We start from the raw sequence: 22,823 nt of genomic DNA, 5'->3' as shown, positions 1-22,823 counted from the left end.
ATAAGACCCCCCAAAATAACTGGAGGGTATACTACACATTTGAAAATATCAGGTGGCTACTAGATTGAATGTGTGATAGTTGGAGAGGAGGGATCTCTGGGTGACAGGTTGGCAGCTGAATGGGCTGGGACATGTTTTCTGGTGTATGTTCTTATAAAGTTTTACTCTCTCAGAATGCCAGGTGATGTGTCACCCAAAGTGTTCAACATGCTTGCCAGCTATGTGTGGACTGCCTGCCGAATATGCCCCACACCTTTCTGAAGCCTTCTGTTGGGACAAACTGAACTCTCCAGGACTTCAGCTGAAGGAGCCAAGCAGCGGTTTACATCTGGAAGGATGGATGAAGGTGCCAAGGTATAAACACGAGTCTGTGCCAGAGCAGGTGGTAGCACTTATGGAACTGTGCCATAAATTATCCCAGATCAGAGGAACTGCCTCATATGTGCCATTGCAATCTTGTGTTACAAACGAAATGTATCTCCCAGGGATTTGCTCACCAATCTAATTCACAATCTTGATGGAAACTCTGATGTTCTTTTGTGCTTGCTGTGTTTTCAGCAATAAGCAGCGTGGACAGCAGGGCTGGGACAGGAAATTCATTGTCCTGGAAGGAACTAAAGTGCTAGTTTATGATGCTGAAGTAAGAGAAGGTAACTTGACACTTGCAACAAACAAGACTTGTCTTTTCTGTTTTTTTACATTATTCATTTTATTGAGTGGTCTAATGAATATGTTAACATTAGCTGTTGTTAATTTGAACTGACATGTCTGTAATAACACAGAATTGGTTTTTTCCCCTGTAATGTATTGGTCTTTTGCACCTGACCCAAGTTCGGGGGGGGGGGGGGCAATACAGTCCCCTCATACTGAGGGGCCACTGACCCGCCTTTTGGTATAGCAGCCGGGCCAGTCGCAAGATGGGTCGCACGGGGTGACCGGGGAGGGGACCCGGGCCCTCCCTGTCTCCAAGTCCCAGCCCAGGGCCCTAAGGCAGGGGAAGCTCTCCCTTGCCAATGGAGGGGGTTGAGACCCCTTAACCCTCCATTCATGGGGTCCGCGGCCCTGCCCTGGGCCTTTTCTCCCCGGTCTGAGTCAGTTAATCCCCCATCGTGGTGAGAGACTCACCGCACGCTGCCGCCTCCGAGCCTCCACGGGGGTTTTCGGCTCCTCCGGCTCCCTCCTCGCCTCCTGTTCCTCCTGGCCCTTTTGAAAGGGCCGCCATTTCGCGTCCCCTCTAGGCTCTGCCCCCGGCTGCGTCATCCCGCTCCCCGGGAGTCCCGGGGTGACGTCGCGGGTGACGTCATCTAGGCACGCCGGTCCGGGCTGCGGCCCCACCGCCACGGCCGTGTCCGCTGCGGGCGGAGCGGTCTCGGGTTCCCCCGCGGTTCCCCCGCCGCTCCTGATAGTGCGGGGCAGCGGGGTGAGACCGGCTGCCCCGTCACACACCTCCCCCCTTAAATCCTTTCCTAGCCCCGCCACCCCCTCCTTTTCTCGTTCTGGTACCCGCGATAAACAGTCTGCATTCGCATTAGCGGTGCCAGATCGGTGTTTTACTGTGAATTGATACGGTTGCAGACTTAGATACCATCTTAGTATCCGAGGGTTCGTATCCTTCATGCTTCGGATCCATTGCAGGGGCGCGTGGTCCGTTACCAAGGTGAATTCGCCGCCTAGAAGAAAATAGCGTAACGAGTCAATGGCCCACTTAAGGGCTAGGGCCTCTTTTTCTATTGTTGTGTATCCCCTTTCCCGGAGAATAGCTTACGACTCAGGTATAATATTGGGTGTTCCTCCCCTTCCTCCTCCTTGGCTAGCACTGCTCCCACCCCGAGGTCGGATGCGTCTGTTTGCAGAATAAACGGTTTGTTAAAGTCAGGTTTTATTAGCACCGGGGCGTGAGTTAATGCATATTTCAGCTTTTTAAAGGCCGCGTCACATTGCGCCGTCCACCTTACACGTTGTGGTTGCCCCTTGCCTGTTAGATCGGTCAGGGGGGCGGCTATTGAAGCAAAATTGTCCACGAACCTCTGATAGTAGCCGGCCAGCCCTAAGAACTGGCGTACTTGTTTTTTCGTGGTGGGGACGGGGTACTCCTGTACTGCTTGAACTTTACCCAGTAGGGGCTTAAGCTGCCCTCGTCCCACCGTATATCCCAGATAGGACACTTCTGTTTTCCCGAAGTGGCACTTCTTTGGGTTGGCTGTCAAGTTCGCTTGTTGGAGCGCCCCCAGTACGGCTGTTATGTGGCCCAAGTGCTGCTCCCAGGAGCTGCTAAAGATAATAATGTCATCTATGTAAGCCGCAGCATACTCTTGGTGGTCCCTCAGGACATGGTCCATCAGCCTTTGAAAGGTGGCCGCGGCCCCATGTAAGCCGAAGGGCATATTCACGAACTGATACAGCCCGAACGGAGTGGCGAAAGCCGTCTTTGCTTGGGCCCCAGGGGAAGGGGGATCTGCCAGTATCCCTTCGTAAGGTCTATGGTTGAAAGGTAGCGGGCCCTTCCCAATCGGTCTAACAACTCATCTATGCGGGGCATGGGGTACGCGTCGAACCTGGAGATAGCGTTTACCTTGCGAAAGTCAATGCAGAATCAGGTGGATCCGTCTGCCTTCGGTACCAACACTATCGGGCTCCACCATTCACTTCGTGACTCCTGGATCACCCCGCACTCCAACATCGCTTGGAGCTCCTCCTACACCACACCCCATAACTTACGCGGTAACGGTCGCAGGTGGTCGCACACCACCTTACCTGGTTCGGTTATAATGTCGTGGCATATCCCCTGGGCTTGTCCCGGCCAGTTGGTCAATACCCCCTGGAATCATAGAATCATAGAATCATAGGACTGGAAGGGACCTCAAGAGGTCATCGAGTCCAGCCCCCCGCCCTCAAGGCAGGACCAAGCTCCGTCTACACCATCCCTGACAGATGTCTATCTAACCTGTTCTTAAATATCTCCAGAGAGGGAGATTCCACCACCTCCCTTGGCAATTTATTCCAATATTTGACCACCCTGACAGTTAGGAATTTTTTCCTAATGTCCAATCTAAACCTCCCCTGCTGCACTTTAAGCCCATTACTCCTTGTCCTGTCCTCAGAAAGCAAGAGGAACAAATTTTCTCCTTCCTCCTTGTGACACCCTTTTAGATATTTGAAAACCGCTATCATGTCCCCCCTTAATCTTCTTTTTTCCAAACTAAACAAGCCCAGTCCATGAAGTCTGGCTTCATAGGTCATGTTCTCTAAACCTTTTATCATTCTTGTTGCTCTTCTCTGTACCCTTTCCAATTTCTCCACATCTTTCTTGAAATGTGGCGCCCAGAACTGGACACAGTACTCCAGCTGAGGCCTAACTAGTGCAGAGTAGAGCGGCAGAATGACTTCACGAGTTTTGCTTACAACACACCTGTTGATACAACCTAGAATCATATTTGCTTTTTTTGCAACAGCATCACACTGTTGACTCATATTCAACTTGTGGTCCACTATGACCCCTAGATCCCTTTCCGCCATGCTCCTTCCTAGACAGTCGCTTCCCATCTTGTATGTATGGAACTGATTGTTCCTTCCTAAGTGGAGCACTTTGCATTTCTCTTTATTAAACCTCATCCTGTTTACCTCTGACCATTTCTCTAACTTGCTAAGGTCATTTTGAATTATGTTCCTATCCTCCAAAGAAGTCGCAACCCCACCCAGTTTGGTATCATCTGCAAACTTAATAAGCGTACTCTCTATCCCAATATCTACGTCATTGATGAAGATATTGAACAGTACGGGTCCCAAAACAGACCCTTGCGGAACTCCACTTGTTATCCCTTTCCAGCAGGATTTAGCACCGTTAACAACAACTCTCTGACTACGGTTATCCAGCCAATTATGCACCCACCTTATCGTGGCCCTATCTAAGTTATATTTGCCTAGTTTATCAATAAGAATATCATGCGAGACCGTATCAAATGCCTTACTAAAGTCTAGGTATATGACATCCACCGCTTCTCCCTTATCCACAAGGCTCGTTATCCTATCAAAGAAAGCTATCAGATTAGTTTGGCATGACTTGTTCTTCACAAACCCATGCTGGCTATTCCCTATCACTTTATTACCTTCCAAGTGTTTGCATATGATTTCCTTAATTACCTGCTCCATTATCTTCCCTGGGACAGACGTTAAACTGACCGGTCTGTAGTTTCCTGGGTTGTTCTTATTCCCCTTTTTATAGATGGGCACAATATTTGCCCTTTTCCAGTCTTCTGGAATCTCCCCTGTCTGCCACGATTTTTCAAAGATCATAGCTAAAGGCTCAGATACCTCCTCTATCAGCTCCTTGAGTATCCTGGGATGCATTTCATCAGGACCTGGTGACTTGCTGACATCTAACTTTCCTAAGTGATTTTTAACTTGTTCTTTGTGTATCCTATCTTCTATACTTACCCTCTCTCTGATTGTATTCACTACGTTAGGCACGCCTCCAGACTTCTCAGTGAAGACCGAAACAAAGAAGTCATTAAGCACCTCTGCCATTTCCAAGTTTCCTGTTACTGCTTCTCCCTCCTCACTAAGCAGTGGGCCTACCCTGTCCTTGGTCTTCCTCTTGCTTCTAATGTATTTATAAAAGGTCTTCTTGTTTCCCTTTATGCCTGTAGCTAGTTTGATCTCATTTTGTGCCTTTGCCTTTCTAATCTTGCCCCTGCATTCCCGTGTTGCTTGCCTATATTCATCCTTTGTTATTTGTCCTAGTTTCCATTTTTTATAGGACTCCTTTTTTATTTTGAGATCATGCAAGATCTCCCTGTTAAGCCAAGCTGGTCTTTTGCCATATTTTCTATCTTTCCTACACAGCGGAATTGTTTGCTTTTGGGCCCTTAACAACGTCCCTTTGAAATACTTCCAACTCTCCTCAGTTGTTTTTCCCTTCAGTCTTGCTTCCCATGGGACCTTACCTACAAGTTCTCTGAGCTTATCAAAATCTGCCTTCCTGAAATCCATTACCTCAATTGTGCTGGTCTCCCTTCTACCTTTCCTTAAGATCATGAACTCTATTATTTCATGATCACTGTCCCCTATACTGTCTTCCACTTTCAAGTTCTCAACTAGTTCCTCCCTATTTGTTAAAACCAAATCCAGAACAGCTTCTCCTCTGGTAGCTTTTTCAACCTTCTGAAACAGAAAGTTGTCTCCAATGCAGTCCAGAAACTTATTGGATAGCCTGTGCCCCGCTGTGTTAGTTTCCCAACATATGTCTGGATAGTTGAAGTCCCCCATCACCACCAAATCTTGGGCTTTGGCTAGTTTTGTTAATTGTTTAAAAAAGGCCTCATCCACCTCTTCCACCTGGCTAGGTGGCCTGTAGTAGACACCTAGCATGATATCACCCTCGTTTTTTACCCCTTTTAGCTTAACCCAGAGACTCTCTACACAGCTATCTCCTACATTCATCTCCACTTCAGTCCAAGTGTGTACATTTTTAATATACAAGGCAACCCCTCCTCCCTTTTTTCCCTGTCTGTCCTTCCTGAGCAAGCCGTACCCTTCCATACCAACATTCCAATCATGCGTCCCATCCCGCCAGGTTTCTGTAATACCAATGATATCATAGTTGTATTTATTGGTTAGCAATTCCAGTTCTTCCTGCTTATTACCCATACTTCTCACATTTGTATATAGGCATCTAAGATACTGATTTGATCTTGCCTCCCTGTTGTGCCCTGACCCTCCTTTCTCCTTGCCATTATAGGCCGTAGTCGCCCCCATTTCCAACCCATCTCCCAGCGTGTTGCAGAATTGTTGCAGCGTGTGTTTCACCTGTTCCCGCTGGGTCTCCGAAAGCGTCTCCTCGATCCGGGCCTGATCGATGGCTATTTTTGGCTCTCCCCAGGGCCCGAATTCGATGTTGGCGGGTCGGGGGTTGATCAGGAGGGCTTCCCGGGGGTTCCACTTTTTTAGCAGATTTACGTGATAAACCTGCGTTTCCTTCCGGTTGCTATTGATTAAGACTTCGTAGTCGACTGGACCTACTTGCCGCACCACTTTGAAAGGTCCCTGCCATCGGGCCAGTAATTTGGATTCCCCCGTTGGGAGTAATAGTAATACGGGGTCCCCTGGTGCGAACGTCCGGGCCTGGGCCTTACGGTTGTAATGGGCCCGCTGCCCCTCCTGGGCTTTCAGGAGATTCTCGCGTGCCCCTTTGGCCAGGCCCCGAAGGCTTTTTCGTAATTTCTCTACATACTGCGCTACCCCAAGGGCCGGGGTTACTTGTTCTTCCCACCCCTCTCTTACCAGGTCGAGGATCCCCCGGGGGCGCCGCCCGTACAGTAGCTCAAAGGGGGAAAACCCGAGTGACGCTTGGGGTACCTCTCGAACTGCGAACATCAAAGCGGGCAACAGCTTATCCCAGTCCCGGGGGTCGTCTGCGAGGAACTTACGTAACATCCCTTTTAGTGTCCAGTTGAAACGTTCCACGAGCCCGTCCGTCTGGGGATGGTAAACAGATGTTCGGAGCTTCCGCACCTGGAGGAGTCTACATAGTTCAGTCATTACTTTGGATGTTAGGTTAGTCCCCTGGTCAGTCAACAACTCCTTTGGTAACCCCACTCGGGAGAATACCCTTACCAGCTCCTCTGCTATTGCGGTGGCCGTAGCCTTCCTCAGGGGGACCGCTTCGGGGTACCTGGTTGCATAATCAATAATGACTAAAATATATGCATGCCCCCGACTCGACTTCTCTAGCGGTCCCACCAAATCCAACGCGATGCGCTCAAATGGGGTCCCCATGATGGGGAGAGGGATGAGGGGCGTTGGAGGTACCTTGGATGTGGAAGTTTGCTGGCACTGGGGACAAGAGGCACAGAAGTCTTTAACATCTTGATAGACCCCCGGCCAATAAAATCGCTGAAGGATTCGTTGCTGCGATTTTTCAGTTCCCAAGTGGCCCGCCCAGGCGTGGTCGTGGGCTAACTCCATTACTTTCCACCTGTATGGTCGGGGTACGATCAGCTGCCGCCTCTCCTCCCCTCCTGCTTCCCCGGGGGTGACACGGAACAGGCGGTCCTGGTGTACCTCAAAGCGGGGCCCTGGGATCTTCTGCCCTCCCCTTTCCTCCGCCGCCCCTATCTGTGCCCATGCGTTGCGGAGGGTCGGGTCTTCTCGCTGTAGAGACACGAAGTCCCCCTCGTCTAACCCGAGGTAGGGTGTCGTTGCCTGCACGTCTGGCTGGGGCCCGGTCTCGGCCGATGGTCCTGCCACTTCCTCTCCGTGGGCCACTAGGACCTGCCCATCTTGCATTTCCCCCTTCGGATTCCCCGGCGTTTGCCCCCAGTCACTCAGTAAGCGGGCTAACCCTGGCCAGTCTCTTCCTAGTAATGCGGGGTAAGCCAGTTTGGGCGCGATTGCCACCTCACAAGTGCCTTTCACCTGACCGTCGTCGATCACCGCCCGTGTTGTGGGGTACGAGTGGATGTCCCCGTGGACACACCGCATGTATACTCGGGGGCCCCTGGGCTTACGGGGTTTAAGGACGCCAGCCCTTATTATCGTTTGGCCGCATCCCGAGTCTAGCACCGCTCTTACCCGCCGTCCGTCCACCCGTATCCCATGTGTTATTTGTGCTCTGTCCCATTTACCCCCCCCCTTTACCTTCCCTGCGGGCCCTTGTCCGAACGTTCAGTCCATGAGCGGGCAGTCCTTTTTGTAGTGCCCTTCCTGGCCGCACTGAAAACACGCCCCACGGATTCCGGTCTCGGGCCTTGGGTTCTTCTCCGGCTCGGGGTGAGGTCTCTCCATGCTGGGCATCGGCCCCTCCGGGTGGCTCCACCGAGGGGCTAGTCTCCTTTCCGGGCCCAGGCTTAAGGAGGTCCTGCGGCTGGAGACGGGTTGGGATTTTGCTCCCGTTCACGGCGGTGGAGGCCCCCCCGGGTGTCTCTCTCTGCACTCCTGGGCCGGGCCCCTTCGGACCCTTCCGCGGCGAGGAAACGCTCCATCAGGGTTATGGCTTCTTCCAGTGTCTCAGGGAGGTGCCGCTGCACCCACCGCTGGCCTTCGGCCGGGAGAATCTTTACATATTGTTCTAGTATCACCGTCTCGGCCACTTGTACCCCGGATTTGTTTTCAGGCTTGAGCCATCTCATCCCCGCCTCTCTAACCCGCTGGGCCACCACCCTGGGTCGCTCCCGTGGCTCGTAGCGTGCCTCCTGGAACCTTTGGCGATATGTCTCGGGCGAGACTCCGAGCTGGTCCAGGATGGCCTCTTTCACTTTATAGTAACACAAGGCCTCTCGGGCTGCCATTCCCCGGTAGGCTAGTTGCGCCGGCCCGGACAGATAGGGGGCTAGGAGGGTCGCCCAGTACTCCTGCGGCCACTTGGCGGCTGTGGCCACCCGTTCAAATGTCACGAGGAAGGCTTCGGGGTTGTCTTCCGGCCCCAATTTGGCCAGACGAATTGGCAGCTGCATGCCCACCATAGCTTCTGCGCTCCCCATTCCGGAGGGTCTACTGCCCATGGCGCCCGTACCTGTTGGGGCTTCTCGCAGCCCTTGGACCATTCGTCCCTGCTGCTCCTGAAATTTGTCCAGGATTTGCTGCAATGCCTGGGTTTGCTGTTGCTGCATTTGCTTCTGGTTTTCCACCAGCCACTCGAGGATTTTGTTCACCTCCATGTTTCTGCTCAGGGAATTAACGATTTGTTAACGTGCTCGAGCCAAGCCCGTTTTTTTTTCCTTTTTTTCCCCCCAAGCCTCCTACTGAGGTACCCTACGCCCCTTACCTCAGGGGCGGGGTCACTCCCCACATTCTCCACCACGTGTAATGTATTGGTCTTTTGCACCCGACCCAAGTTCGGGGGGGGCAATACAGTCCCCTCGTACCGAGGGGCCACTGACCCGCCTTTTGGTATAGCAGCCGGGCCAGTCGCAAGATGGGTCGCACGGGGTGACCGGGGAGGGGACCCGGGCCCTCCCTCTCTCCGAGTCCCAGCCCAGGGCCCTCAGGCAGGGGAAGCTCTCCCTTGCTAATGGAGGGGGTTGAGACCCCTTAACCCTCCATTCACGGGGTCCGCAGCCCTGCCCTGGGCCTTTTCTCCCCGGTCTGAGTCAGTTAATCCCCCATCGTGGTGAGAGACTCACCGCACGCTGCCGCCTCCGAGCCTCCACGGGGGTTTTCGGCTCCTCCGGCTCCCTCCTCGCCTCCTGTTCCTCCTGGCCCTTTTGAAAGGGCCGCCATTTCGCGTCCCCTCTAGGCTCTGCCCCCGGCTGCATCATCCCGCTCCCCGGGAGTCCCGGGGTGACGTCGCGGGTGACGTCATCTAGGCGCGCCGGTCCGGGCTGCGGCCCCACCGCCACGGCCGTGTCCGCTGCGGGCGGAGCGGTCTCGGGCTCCCCCGCGGTTCCCCCGCCGCTCCTGATAGTGCGGGGCAGCGGGGTGAGACCGGCTGCCCCGTCACATCCCCCCTTCAGGATTTTTATTAGCCTTACATTCTTTAAAAATTAGAAGTAACCTTGTGCTCCAGCTATGAAAAATACAATGTTCTATCCACTTCCTTCCTCCAGTTCTTCATTATTTCCCCGCTATTTTCTTGTTTCTTTGTCTTGTTCTCATTCATTTTTCATGTCCCTTACCCTTCTCTCAAAAGCTGGACAGCGGCCTGTGGAAGAGTTTGAGCTGTGCCTTCCTGATGGAGATGTGACTGTTCACGGAGCTGTAGGAGCTACTGAACTTACAAATACAGCAAAGACAGGTGGGAATCAGTGTAGCTGAGGTAGAATGGATTTCAACTGATCCACGAGTATGGCTTGGCATCCACCAGTAGTTAACTGTGGTTGAACAGATATCATTCTGCAGTTAACCTTTTAAACTGCTGTTCTGTAACATCATAAATCTTTCTGAGGTTACCTCTATTTCAATTAGGTATGCCTTGTGAATAGTTCAGACATTTAGCATTGAACCCACAAAGTTGATTGCTTCTCTCCCGATGATTGAACTGTGAATGAGGTACTTTTTCATTCAAATAGAAGTAAACTTTAGAGTGGCTTTATAAAGTTATTATAAAGCACTTTTAAATAGAGTTCATATAGACTACTTCCTTCTGTGCCCTCCACCACCTGAGTTTTCAACGTGCATGTCTTTCCTGTGTTCTAGCAATAACCCTTTAACTAAAAAAAATATAAGGCACATGGAATCAGTTAGGGTATGTCTACACTAGCCCCCTAGTTCGAACTAGGGAGGCTAATGAGGGTGACCGAAATTGCAAATGAAGTGCGAGATTTAAATATCCCACGCTTCATTAGCATGTTCCCGGGCGGTTGCCATTTTGGAAATTGACTAGCCCGGAATAACTTCCCGCGTCCACACGCGGTAGTGAAACGGGAGTTCGAAGTAAAGCCCTTAATTCGAATTAGCTGTTAAACCTCATTCCAGGAGGAATAACAGCTAATTCGAGTTAGGGCTTTACTTCGAACTCCCGTTTCACTGCCGTGTGTAGACGCAGGAAGTTATTCCAGGCTAGTCAATTTCCAAAATGGCAACCGCCCGGGAACATGCTAATGAAGCGCGGGATATTTAAATCTCGCACTTCATTTGCAATTTCAGTCACCTGCATTAGCCTCCCTAGTTCGAACTAGGGGGCTAGTGTAGACATACCCTTAGACGCTACTGATTATGTATATATGGAATTGAACTGACTTAAAGATCATATCTCTTTTCGGGTTAATATTATAGAGTACAGAGTTCAGCTATCAATAGTAAGAACATTACTGTTTCTTAATACAGGTTATTGAAAAAACGTTTAAAGAAAAGAGACTGTCTTCTTGTGTTGCTTAAGCCCTGATCACATGCCCTGCTCCTACCAAGACAGACATGGAAGAGATCACGGAGGGTACGTCTACACTGCAAGCTAAAGTAAAGATACACAACTTGAGCTGCGTTAATTGCGTAGCTGAAGTCGAAATATCTTATTTCAGCTTTTGGCGCTGTCTACACAGCAGGAAGTCAAAGGAAGAACACTCTTCCTTCGACTTCCCTTACTCCTTGTGAAATGAGGGTTACCATGAGTCGGAGTAAGAAGCCTATTATTTTGAAATTACGCTTGCTGTGTAGATGCGCACTCTGTTATTTCAGAATAAGTGTGCAGTGTAGACATAGCCTTAGTGACTTGCTTAGGGGAAGCATACACTGTGGAATAGTGCAGAAATACTTATCAGGGATTGCTTCAGTCGTCATAGGACTTTTTTTTAAAAAGGACCTTCTCTGTTGTAGCTGACATTTCGCTTCCTCTCTGAATAAAAGGTGATAGTTAATCTTTACTTAGACAGAAAGATGGAAACCATACGCACAATGCTATCTTAAGCTTTAGTAGCTAGTCTGCAGTACCTGGAATGGAAAAGCCCATCTTTACTGATAGTATAAATTGTAGCAGTAAAAATCCTGTTATGGTGACATCCTTGCTGACAAAGATGAAGGATGCTAATTTAAGCCAGGTGAAATAGTTCCATGTGCTCATCCCAATTTTGTTCTATCTGTGTAACACCTTAGATGTGCCATATATACTAAAGGTGGAGTCTCAGCCACACACCACATGCTGGCCTGGTAGGACGCTCTACTTACTAGCACCTACTTTCCCTGATAAGCAGCACTGGGTCACTGCTTTGGAGTCAATAGTGGCAGGAGGGAGAGTTTCCAGGGAAAAAGCTGAGGCTGATGCTGTAAGTAAAAATAGATTTCATTACATATTCATGGAGGGAACCATTTTGAAATATTTTTTTCTTAGTATCAGATGTGCTGAGTTTGAAATGAAGTTAAACTAGTTAATATTATTTGTCATTAATGTCATGTAATAGGAATACTGTGAACCATGGTTTACAATGAGATTGATGCCTTCTTTCAGATCCAAAAGAGCAAATCTCAGAAAAAGGCTTATTTTTTTTCTCCTCTTTGTGATTTGTTAGCTGTTTATTCCTGACAAAAATAGCAAGTGGTCTCACTACTGTTTCATTTAGAACAAGCCTGAAACTCTATAACTCTTCCTGATACAGGGAGATTGTGCTTTTTGGCATCGTAGATTCAAATTTAGGGTACAGAGACAATGGAAGTCTGACTAGCAGCAGTAGTCCAGGATATTAATTAGAACTCTCTTAACTTCCCAAATGTTACATTGATTGGCAGTCTTTCTTTGGGAAGTTTCAATTTAGTTTTTCTAACCACTTTGTGGGGACTGACACACACCGGGATTTCTTAAATTCTATCACTTCTCAAAAGTTCCCCATTCAAGTAAGTGTTGGCATGACTATGTTTCATGAAGGGACTTCAGTGCCACTCCGTAATGAGCTAGTATATGAACCTTCTGCTAACCTCTGTATTACTAATAGACTGATGTAACTGTCTTAGAACCTCCTTTCTGCTTGTGCTCAAATAGAGACATGCATGTTTGTGCCCTCAGTTTCATAATAGCTGTATCTTGGCATCTCACAGCTTATTCATTTTTGCCAGTAGGATCCCAACAGGTTTGAGAGACATTTCATGTTGCTTAACTCTACTTTTCCACTGCTGAATGCTGTGCGTCAGCAGATGCTTGCAGTTCAGATAGTGATACGTTATTTAGTGTTAGTTACAATCCATGCAGCATGAGTCTGGAGGCAATAATGTGCGTTAAAGTTTTGAGATGTGCTTGTACATGCTAGCTCTTCTGAATAAGGAAAATGCAGGTTGCTGTGAGTCAGTGCTAAACCTTGTCTAAGTGTTTGATTTGTGTTTGCCTAGTTAATCATACTGAATTTTCTTTTTGTCACTTACAGAAGCTGCTTGGAAATTCTCTGTTGAAGCTTGAGGGGGAAGACCGTTTGGATATAAATTGCACAATGCCCTTCAGTGACCAGGTGATGACATTTGTGCACAACACTCAAACTGGTCACTGTATACCTTGCATGAATGGACTACGTGTAGCCAGACTTTTAAATAGGAATCTGTTGCCTTTTGTACCTGGTGGTTGGGTTCCATTTGCTATTGGCTGGTATTGTGCATGAGTTAAATTTAGTCCTGGAGCATTTCTGTGTTCTTCTTATACAGTGCTGACTATTCAATTTTTGTCTTTATAGGTTGTACTTGTTGGTACAGAGGAAGGTCTCTATGCCCTGAATGTGTTGAAAAATTCCTTAACATGCATTCCAGGACTGGGTGCTGTTTTCCAAATTCACCTCATAAAGGATCTGGATAAGCTGCTTATGATAGCAGGTATGATGGTAGGAAGATGGCAGCTTCTGGCTTTTGAGGAAGTTTTCAGATAAATGTTCGAGACTGTGAAGGTTAATGGGAAACTCTGTACAGCATGAAGTCAGTGGAACTTACTTTCCCTGGGTTCTGCTCTACTTCCTATGTATAGCTTTTCTGTGGTGCTTATCAGAGTATCATCTTAGATTCTCATGTACACTAATGAATGAAGTAATGTTCACAGTATCTCTGCACATGCTCTCTGTTTTTACCTAAGTTTCTAAAGTTAGGGTTCTTAATCTATATTTAGCACCTAAATAAAAGCATTCTGATTATCAGAACCACCATAATGCTGGTTCAGTGCTGTCATTGGAATCAGCCATAAACATTTTTTGATTCCCACACCTCTCCTGGACTACTCTGGTCTGTACAGGGGAGAGGAGCCATTCTCGTAGGCTCAGGCAGAGCCAATCAAGATCCTGTCCTGCTGTTTCTGAGGCATCCACAGTTTAGGAGAGGGAAGAGAACAATGGAACAGAGAGAGCAGCTCTCCTTTTCCTTCCCTCCCATGCAGCAACAGAAATCTGCTGAGCACCAGAATCAGAGAGGGAACAGCAGCTGCAAAGCGTGCCCCTAGTGTGTTAATGGAGTTGCTCTGGAGCAGGGGTGGGCAAAGGGCCCTCCGTGGGCAGGATCTGGACTGCCAAGCTGGTGGATCTGGCGCACAGCCACCCTGACGCTCCCCTGCCCCCACGCCAATCAGGGCTTGAGGAGTGGGAGTGCACGTGTGTCTCTAGCCACCACATGCTCCCCTGCCCCCTGATTGGCTTGGGGGTGGAGGAGTGGCAGGGCAGCTGTGGGCCAGATCCACCAGCTTGTCAAGCCAGATCCAGCCCACGGAGGGCCCTTTGCCCACCCCTGAGCTAGAGAGACATGCCAGCTGTTTTAATACCAGGGTTTCTCTCTAGCTGCTGCGTGCTCTTGCGGGATGAGGGGACTTCACATGCTCTCCCGCCCCCGGGCCCTGATTGGCCTGGGGGCAGGGAGAGTGTGCAAGGTCTCCTCCCACTAGGCACCTAGAGGGAACTGCCAGTTGTGTTAAAACAGCTGGCATTTCTCTCTATGGGACAAGGAAGGGAGGGGAAAGACGTCTCACGCTCTCCCACCCCAGGCCAATCGGGGGCCGGGGGGGGGGAGGGAGTACAAGAAGTCTACTGGCCCCTGCCTCTTCTGGGGTGGCCCAGGGCCGCTTCAGAAATTTCTGAAGTGGCTCCCTTCTGAAAATTATTGCCCGCCCCTGTTCTGGAGGCTGCCTGGGAAGAGGTAGGTGGGTGACAGTCCAGGGTGGTGGTGTCTTTTATTGCCTCCCTGAAGTAATGGAGCTGATGCAGACACATAGCTTAAAAATTACAAGGCCTAACGCAGGAAGTACATTTTCAATTCTTAATCAACAACATTATTTTTTCTTCGTTTTTAACAGTTGTCCTGAAAGGCCACAGGTTGGGCACCACTGTCCCAGGATCTGCATTACCATGACCCTCTAATGCTCTAAGGGAGGGTCCCACAGTGCTACCCCATGTAATATAAGTAGCACTGCTTTCGTCTTCTGCTTTTATGTCCATCAGTATGCATGCTAATTGGAGCAATATACTTTCCCAGTGGTGCTTAGCTCTTGGTCCTGCTCTTTGGGTACATCTACACTGCAAGATTCTTTCGGAATAAGCTTTTCTGGAAGAGATCTTCTGGAAAAGCTTATTTCGAAATAGAACGTCTACACGCAAAAAGCACAACAAAATAGCGATGTGCTATTTCGAAAGATAGCTTCCACACAGATTGGACACTATCTCACATTTAAGGCCACCTGAAATCAGTTCAGGCAAGTCATTAGGTCAGCAGTTGTTTCCAGAAGCGAGCTTAAAGGGACCCCCTTGGACAGCCCTTTCTCAGCTTCTTCTGCTTGCTTGCTACCTCTCTGAGGGTATGTCTACACTACCCCGCTAGTTCGAACTAGCGGGGTAATGTATGCATACCGAACTTGCTAATGAAGCCCGGGATTTGAATTTCCCGGGCTTCATTTGCATAAGCGGGGCTCCGCCATTTTTAAATCCCCGCTAGTTCGAACTACCTAGTTCGTGCTGCGTGTAGCCGCGCGGCACAGGGTTCGAACGAGCAGGGATTTAAAAATGGCGGAGCCCCGCTTATGCAAATGAAGCCCGGGAAATTCAAATCCCGGGCTTCATTTGCAAGTGCGGTATGCCTACATTACCCTCCTAGTTCGAACTAGGAGGGTAGTGTAGACATACCCTGAGGGACAGCAAAGCATTTCCACTGGGTGCTTTGGTTGCCCTGCTTCAGGACACCACAGCACTCCCTGCCACAGAGCCGGAGCTGCCTCTGGGCACGCGATGGCCCCACGCTGCTGTGATGCAGTTTGTGCAGGCTGCCCTCCTGGCCCTGCATGAGCTCGACTCCGAGCTGATCATTGAGAACCTCTGCCTGTGTGCGGGAGCAATGTCCTTGCAACTGTACCCCATGGTGCAGTGACACTTCTGGCGGCTGGACACCAGTTCCGACTGGTGGGACCGGCTGGTGATGGAGTGGTGGGACAACCAGCAGTGGCTCCAAAACTGCCACATGAGGAAGGAGACGTTCCTGGAGCTGTGTGCCTGGCTCGGCCCTACCCTCCCAAGACAGGACATCCAGATGCAACCCGCCATCCCCCTGGGGAAGTGGGTCGTCATTGCCATCTGGTAGCTCTCCACACCGGACAGTTACCGATCCGTGGGAAACCAGTTTGGTGTGGGGAAGTCGACCGTCAGGGCCCTCATCATGCAGGTATAGCGCTCTCGGGCTGCAGTCCCTGGGGGGGCGGGTAGTACTGGAAATGGAGACCCTAAGGAAAGGGGGGTTTGGGGGTGCAGGGGGTGGGGTAGGGTGGCGGGGGGAAGCCCCGTACATGGGGGGTTCTGCAGTCCCACCCTCCCGTAGCCTTACAGCGGGGGTGGGCTTCATAGGGCGTGGCTCCTGGGGTGTTTGTGGGGGGAGGGGATCTCCCAAGGGCTCAGACATCTTCGTAGGCTGGTCGGGGAAGGCACACGATGCCCACGACTTCCACAACGCCAGCCTCTACTGGAAGCTAGAGACTGGTACTTTCTTTCCCGAACACAACATCAGGGTCAGGGACGTTAAGATGCCACTGTGCATTGTGCAGGATATGGCCTACCCCCTAATGCCGTGGCTTATGAAGCCATACACTGGACACCTGGACCCCACCAAGGACTGGTTCAATGGCCGCCTCTCCAGGGCCCGCATGCAGGGTGAATGCCCCTTCAGGCGCTTTAAGGCGCGGTTCAGGTGCCCCCTGAACCGCCTGGATGTGCAGGACCAGAACATTCCCCCAGCTGATATCTGCTGCTTGTGTGCTCCACAACATCATGGAGAGGAAGAGGGAGGCCTTCCTTCCGGGGTGGGGGGCAGAGGCTGGCCAGGAGGGACGGGCCTTTGAGCATCCGCGCACAGCTGCCATCTGGCAGGCCCATCAGGTGGGGGTGCACATCCGGGAGGCCCCGAGGGAGAGTTTCTCTCAAAGTCCCCAGTAACTCTCCCCAGAGCCTCCCCACTAGGGGCCTGTGCCTTGCCCCTTTCTACCTTTCCTACAACAACCCCTCCCTTCCCCCCTACAGCCCCCCTTCCCTGCAGACAAAATAAAAACATGTTTTGTTTTGAAAAAAGTTGTTTATGTATTTGGGATAGAAGTAACTGGGGAGGAGGGAGGCTGAGAACCTGGAAATGGGGAGGGGGCTGAGCACCTCGGAGGGGGGAGGAGAGGCTCAGGGCTGGGGCTGAGAGTGGTGCGTGGTTTGGGTGCTTCCTCCGCCTTGTGGGCAGGGACCTTGGCGACCTCAGGGGTGGGAGGGGGTCCAAGGAGGATAGGCGGGGAGGGGGCTGAAATGGGATCAGGCATGGGAGGTGGAGCAAGGATTGGAGCAGAAGCAGGGACTGGGACTGGTGCCGGGTAGATCAGGAGCTCCCGGACGGCCGCACACATGTTGTGGCCCTGCTGCAGCAGCTCACTCCATGTCTGGGCCCACCACTACACGTTGTCCTGGAACTTCTGGGCCAGCGTGTGCTGCATGTCCCGGTGGATGGAGACGTGCTCCCTCATCAGGTCCTCCTGGACCCTCTGGCGCCTCTGACACCAGCCGAGCCAGCTGCCCGACCCCAATCGCCCCACAGTCATGGCTGGGGAGAATAAAGAGAGGTGGTCAGTCATCCCTGGAGACACTGTCCCTGAAGCCTTGCCCTCATCTGTGAGCTGAGAGCAACAGTTCTGGGGTCAGAGGCTGGTGATGGCCCAAGAGCAAGGCCATATGTGGCGTGGACAGCGGGCCCTGTCTTACAGGGGCCCAGGAGACCATGCTTCCCGCCCCCCCACACCCTTCCCACAGACAAGCAGGCAAGGGAAGTGTCTGGCCACACTGGGATCCAATGGCCGGGAGAGGGGCCTTGAGCTGCCTGGGCTTCCATCGGTGCCGCACACACACCTGTCCCCAGGAGCGGGTGCTGCCTCGAGCATGCAGGCATGCCTGTGTGCAGCCCTCCAGAGTCTGTGTGCGTGCCTGTGTGTTTCTGCCCTTATCCCCAGCCTCCTTCCAGTAGTGGCCCATGATGGGAAAGTGTCCCTCCCCCCCCCAGGGGTCAGAAGTGTGGGTGGCCTCCCCAGAGCTTGTGAGCAGGAGCCCAGGGGTGCTCTGGGGCTGCCTCGAGGGACTGCGTGGCACAGACTGGTGCTTCATGTGCATCCACGTGCATAGACTGCAGAGCAAGGGCCAGGCCAAGGAGGCTGAGCAATGAGCACACCATTAACCCTCAGCGCCCACCACCCCCACCCTGTGTGTGACAAAAACTAAGAGCACTCACCTGATGATCCCTCCCTGGCCTCAGAGGATGCCTAGGACACATCCAGGCCGTGGGGTACTGGATCAAGGGTGATGGTGGTCACCATGCTGGCCTCATCCTCCTCCTCCTGGGCTGGGACCCCCGGGAGGGCGATGATGGGTGTCTCCAGCCCTGAGTCCACCACTAGGAGTAGGGAAGTGGCTGCACTGCCCCCCACAATGCAGTGCAGGTTATCAAAATAGGGGCGGAGTGGGGTCCTGCCCCGGAGCATGAGCTGCGCTCCCTCACCCTGGCATAGGCCTGCCGGAGCTCTTTAACCTTGCTGTGGACCTGCTCAAGGCTCCTGGTATGGCCCTTCGTAGCCAGGCTCTCGGACATCTGGCTGTATATGTCAGCGTTCCTGCGTCTGGAGTGGAGATCCTGGAGGTTCTTCTTGTCGTCCCACACCTTGAGGAGGGCCAGGATCTCTGCCCCACACCAGGATGGCGCACGCCTCTTGTGGCCCCTGGCAGGCTCCTGGGAGCCCTGTGCATGCTTCTTGGGATGGGCAGGGGGCTCTTGGGGGGGCTTGTGGCTGTGACATTGTGCCCAGACGGCAGGCACTGGCAGCTGCACTGTGGCTGGAATCTCTGAAGGCCTGCTTCCTGCCACAAGCCCTGTCCCCCATGTCTGCAGCTTTAAGAGCTGCCGGGGAACAGGAACTATAGAGTTGCGATGAGTGTGGACGGAGTGGCCAGCAGGGCACCTGTGGGATTTCCTGGAGGCCTCTTTTTTCGACAAAACTCCACACACAATGGCTACGTCTAGACTGGCATGATTTTCTGGAAAAGCGGCTGATTTTCCAGAAAAACTGGCCAGTCTAGACACAGCCAAAGCAGTATTGTTTTTCTGGAATAACGGCCATTATTCCAGAAAAACGGTGCAGTGTAGACACACCCTTTGACTAAAAAGACTAGATAGTGTAATGCAATATCTACACCGCCTGTATCATGTTTGTAGGGAATTAATAGTATACAGCAAATTTGTGAAACTTTGTTGTTGTTGCCCTAGCTTTTTAAACAGTATTTAAAGTTTGTAGGAAAGCAAGTAATTGTAGACCAAAAATACACTCCAGGTGATTTTGAAACGGTGATATTACTGAACCCTCAGGACTCCAACATGGGTCACAGTGATTCTTAACAGTAGCACCATGATGCGCCACTACAAACTTGTGTGGGCAGAAATGATAGAGCATCTTTCACTTGGAAAGGAAGAGCCTTCCTGGCTAATCTAGGTCGTGCTTTTGTGGGGCCACATACTAATGTTGTTCAGCTAGAATTAGCAGCTGTAACTATCCAAGGAGACAGTGCTTGTTCTCCTGGGTGTATTTATTACTCCTTTTTAAAAATCCTCTCTCACGGCATTATTTTTTGCATATACAATGTACTGTAGCTGTTACCACAGTAACAACCCATAATGAGAAGCTGCTGCTTACATAACACAATAGGCGCTTGCCACAAAGAGTGAAATTTACCGCTTGCTTGATCACCTAACATTGAAAAAGTGTAACTGTTTCTGTTTTCAGGAGAAGAGAGGGCTCTGTGTCTTGTTGATGTAAAGAAAGTGAAGCAGTCTCTAGCCCAGTCTCACCTCCCAGCCCAGCCCGATATCTCACCAAACATCTTTGAGGTTATTAAAGGATGTCACCTTTTTGCTGCTGGCAAGGTAGGATATAGCTCCTTTGTGCCCTGGGTTGTCCCTTAATTTATCTATGGCTTCTAAACACAATTAGACAGTAGAAGAGCTTCCCAGATTTAATCTTAATCAAATTATCTTTATTTCTTGTCTTAATTAGCACAGGTAGGAGCTACATTCTTGGATTTTGTATTTTTCTCCAAATTAGGGGAGTAAAGGGGAGAAGAGTGAGTGGGGTAGGGGAAGGAGCTTGAAGGGTACATAAGCTCAGACAACCAATAAATAGATGATGGCATAGGCTACCCTGTTACATGACAAGCTGAGATAAACCTAACAATTGACTGAAGAAGAGCTTTGTGTGACTCTAAAGCTATTCTTTCACCAACAGAAGTTGATCTAATAAAAATTATTACCTCCTCTAACTTGTGTCTCTGACTGTAGATATTTGCTCTTCAGTTGTAGACTTTTATGATTAATGAATTTCTTATTCCTCTGTCTTTGCTCATGAATGCAGGATGATCCTTTGCAAGGTAGTAAATTTGCTCACACAGTTGTGTTATTCAACAATGTTCAGTGTGTTTGCCAGTTTCAATATGAAATACTTGGCCACTGCAGACGTTTTCAGCAGGAACTGATCATACAGATTACTCAGATACTTGACAAGTTGAACATCGTTCATTTCAAAACACAGTTTAAGATGCAAGTTCAAAAGGTTACCCAGCTAACCTGCCTGAGTTAATTTGGGTTCATGATTTCTCTTAATAGAAACATCATTCTATTGAAAGCTTCCTGCTTTTTTAAATAAACTTGCTTCAACCAGAAAAGAAATCACAAGAAGCATTTTGGATGTACACTGTCCTGTGTGTCTAAACTACATGGCTCCATCGATGGAGCCATGTAGATTAGGCTGATCAGCAAAGGGAAATGAAGCCGTGATTTAAATAATCGCAGCTTCGTTTAAATTTAAATGGCTGCCACGCTGAGCCGACAAACAGCTGATCAGCTGTTTGTCGGCTCAGCGCACTAGTCTGGATGCTCCCACGCCGACCTGAAAGCCCTTTATCGACCTCCCCGTTATGCCTGGTAGGATGAGGTTTACCGGGGAGGTCGATAAAGGGCTTTCATGTCGGCAGGGGAGCGTCCAGACTAGCGCGCTGAGCCGACAAACAGCTGATCAGCTGTTTGTCGGCTCAGCGCGGCAGCCCTTTAAATTTAAATGAAGCCGCGATTATTTAAATCGCGGCTTCATTTCCCTTTGCTGAACAAACAAATCTACATGGCTCTGTCAACAGAGCCATGTAGTTTAGACATACCCAAGAGTGTGAAAAGGCTTTTCACTGTTTCACTCTTCTGCAGTTACACCACACTGACCTATTACAAATATTACTCACTCATTTTTGCCAGACTCTGGGTACCTTCCACCAATGAGAACTGCTTTGTGTGTTTAAAATATTTTCTATAGCTTCCATGTGAACTTCTGTATTGCTATTTCTAACCATATCTTTCACCTTCCCGTAGATTGAGAACAGACTCTGCATCTGTGCAGCCATGCCCAACAAAGTGGTTGTTTTGCGTTATAATGAGAGTCTCAGCAAATTCTGCATCAGGAAGGCAAGTTCATTGATTTCTCTCAGTTCACATATTTGTAACAAGCCAGTGTGAGACACCACTCTGCTAAGCTACAAGTGTGTAAAAACCTATGTTGCTCAGGCAGATTTTTCTTTGATAGCTAAAATGGCAGTAAATTGTAACCCGCTTTGCGAATAGGGGCAGCAAACGGAGTTTTGAGGGAGTTCTCCAGGTAAAGGAGGAGCAAATACGGGACCCCTGAGGTAAGTGGCTGTCTGTAGTGTGTGTTTGGGGGTTACTTGCTGTGTGCTGAGCTTGTGTTTGTCTGTTTGTTTGGTTTGGTTATTTGAAGGAGCGTGTGCTGTGGCCGGCAGTTGGAAGCTGTGAGCTTCTAAAGGTTTGAAATCTAGAAGCCTCTGTTAATTGGCTAAGCCTTAGTCAGGGGGCGGGGCTATCAGGAAGGCCAGGGCTTTATAAAGCAGTGAGCCAGCGACCAGGGAGCTTTGTGAACAGGGGCAGCAAACAGGGAGTTTTGAGAGGGAGTTGGAAGGGTCCAAGGTACACTTGCCATTCTTTACGGTTCAGTTTAAAGGTTTTAATAAAAACTTCCTGATTTAACTAGAAACCCTATCAATAACCTAAACTATAACCAAACCTTCCTGATTTAAATAAAAACCCTATCAATAACCTAGGTAGCTGTAGGAGAGAATGCAGGAGAGAGTGAGGGCTATCCTGTTTATTGCGCTCAGTGTAGCATGTATGATTACCTGCCCTATGGGCAGGTGGCGTATGTCTGCATTCGGTGCAAGGAGCTCCTGGCCCTCAGAGACCGTATACGGGCTTTGGAGGCCAGGGTGGCTGAACTGGAGGAGCTGAGGGAGGCAGAGAGGTATGTTGATGAGGCTTTCCGGGACACTGTAGAATTGTCCCACCTCCGGTCAGACAGCCCCTGCACTGTTAAGGAGGATGAAAGGCTCAGGGAAGGAGAGCAGTCAATGGGAGCAGAGGGAAACCTTCCCATAGTTGGGACCCTCCTTCCAGATGATGTTGGGGGATCCTCTCACACTGAGGTTACCTCTCCGGGGGAGGGAACACCAGTCATTAGGAAAAGGCAGGTGTTAGTAATGGGAGATTCGATCATTAGAAATGTAGATAGCTGGGTTTGCGATGACTGGGAGAACCGTATGGTGACTTGTCTGCCTGGTGAGAAGGTTGCGGATGTCTAGAGGCATCTAGATAGACTTATGTGTAGTTCTGGGGAGGAGCTGGTGGTCATGGTACATGTAGGTATCAATGACATAGGGAAGGGTAGCAGAGATGTCCTGGAGGCCAAATTTAGGCTGCTAGGAAAGAGACGGAAATCCAGGACCTTTAACAGGTGTGTTGTGAGCAAGACACGAGAAGTCATTCTTCCGCTCTACTCTGCACTGGTTAGGCCTCAGTTGGAGTACTGTGTCCAGTTCTGGGCACCGCATTTCAAGAAAGAT

At 50.3% G+C, this 22,823-nt stretch overlaps 1 protein-coding gene across 1 annotated transcript in view; it reads left to right on the top strand.

Annotated features, from left to right (window-relative positions):
- Positions 1-22,823, top strand: part of LOC102451575 (citron rho-interacting kinase-like) — a 358,679-nt gene that overhangs the window by 286,263 nt on the left and 49,593 nt on the right. The window contains exons 25-32 of the mRNA XM_075897800.1: positions 174-354; positions 559-650; positions 9,626-9,730; positions 11,524-11,693; positions 12,783-12,863; positions 13,083-13,218; positions 19,658-19,797; positions 21,286-21,378. Coding sequence (XP_075753915.1) covers positions 174-354; positions 559-650; positions 9,626-9,730; positions 11,524-11,693; positions 12,783-12,863; positions 13,083-13,218; positions 19,658-19,797; positions 21,286-21,378 — 998 coding nt within the window. The remainder of the gene's footprint in view (positions 1-173; positions 355-558; positions 651-9,625; positions 9,731-11,523; positions 11,694-12,782; positions 12,864-13,082; positions 13,219-19,657; positions 19,798-21,285; positions 21,379-22,823) is intronic.

The sequence above is a fragment of the Pelodiscus sinensis genome, chromosome 15, assembly GCF_049634645.1.
Source record: "Pelodiscus sinensis isolate JC-2024 chromosome 15, ASM4963464v1, whole genome shotgun sequence".
Classification (NCBI taxonomy): domain Eukaryota; kingdom Metazoa; phylum Chordata; order Testudines; family Trionychidae; genus Pelodiscus; species Pelodiscus sinensis.
This window is presented reverse-complemented; position numbering and strand designations above follow the sequence as displayed.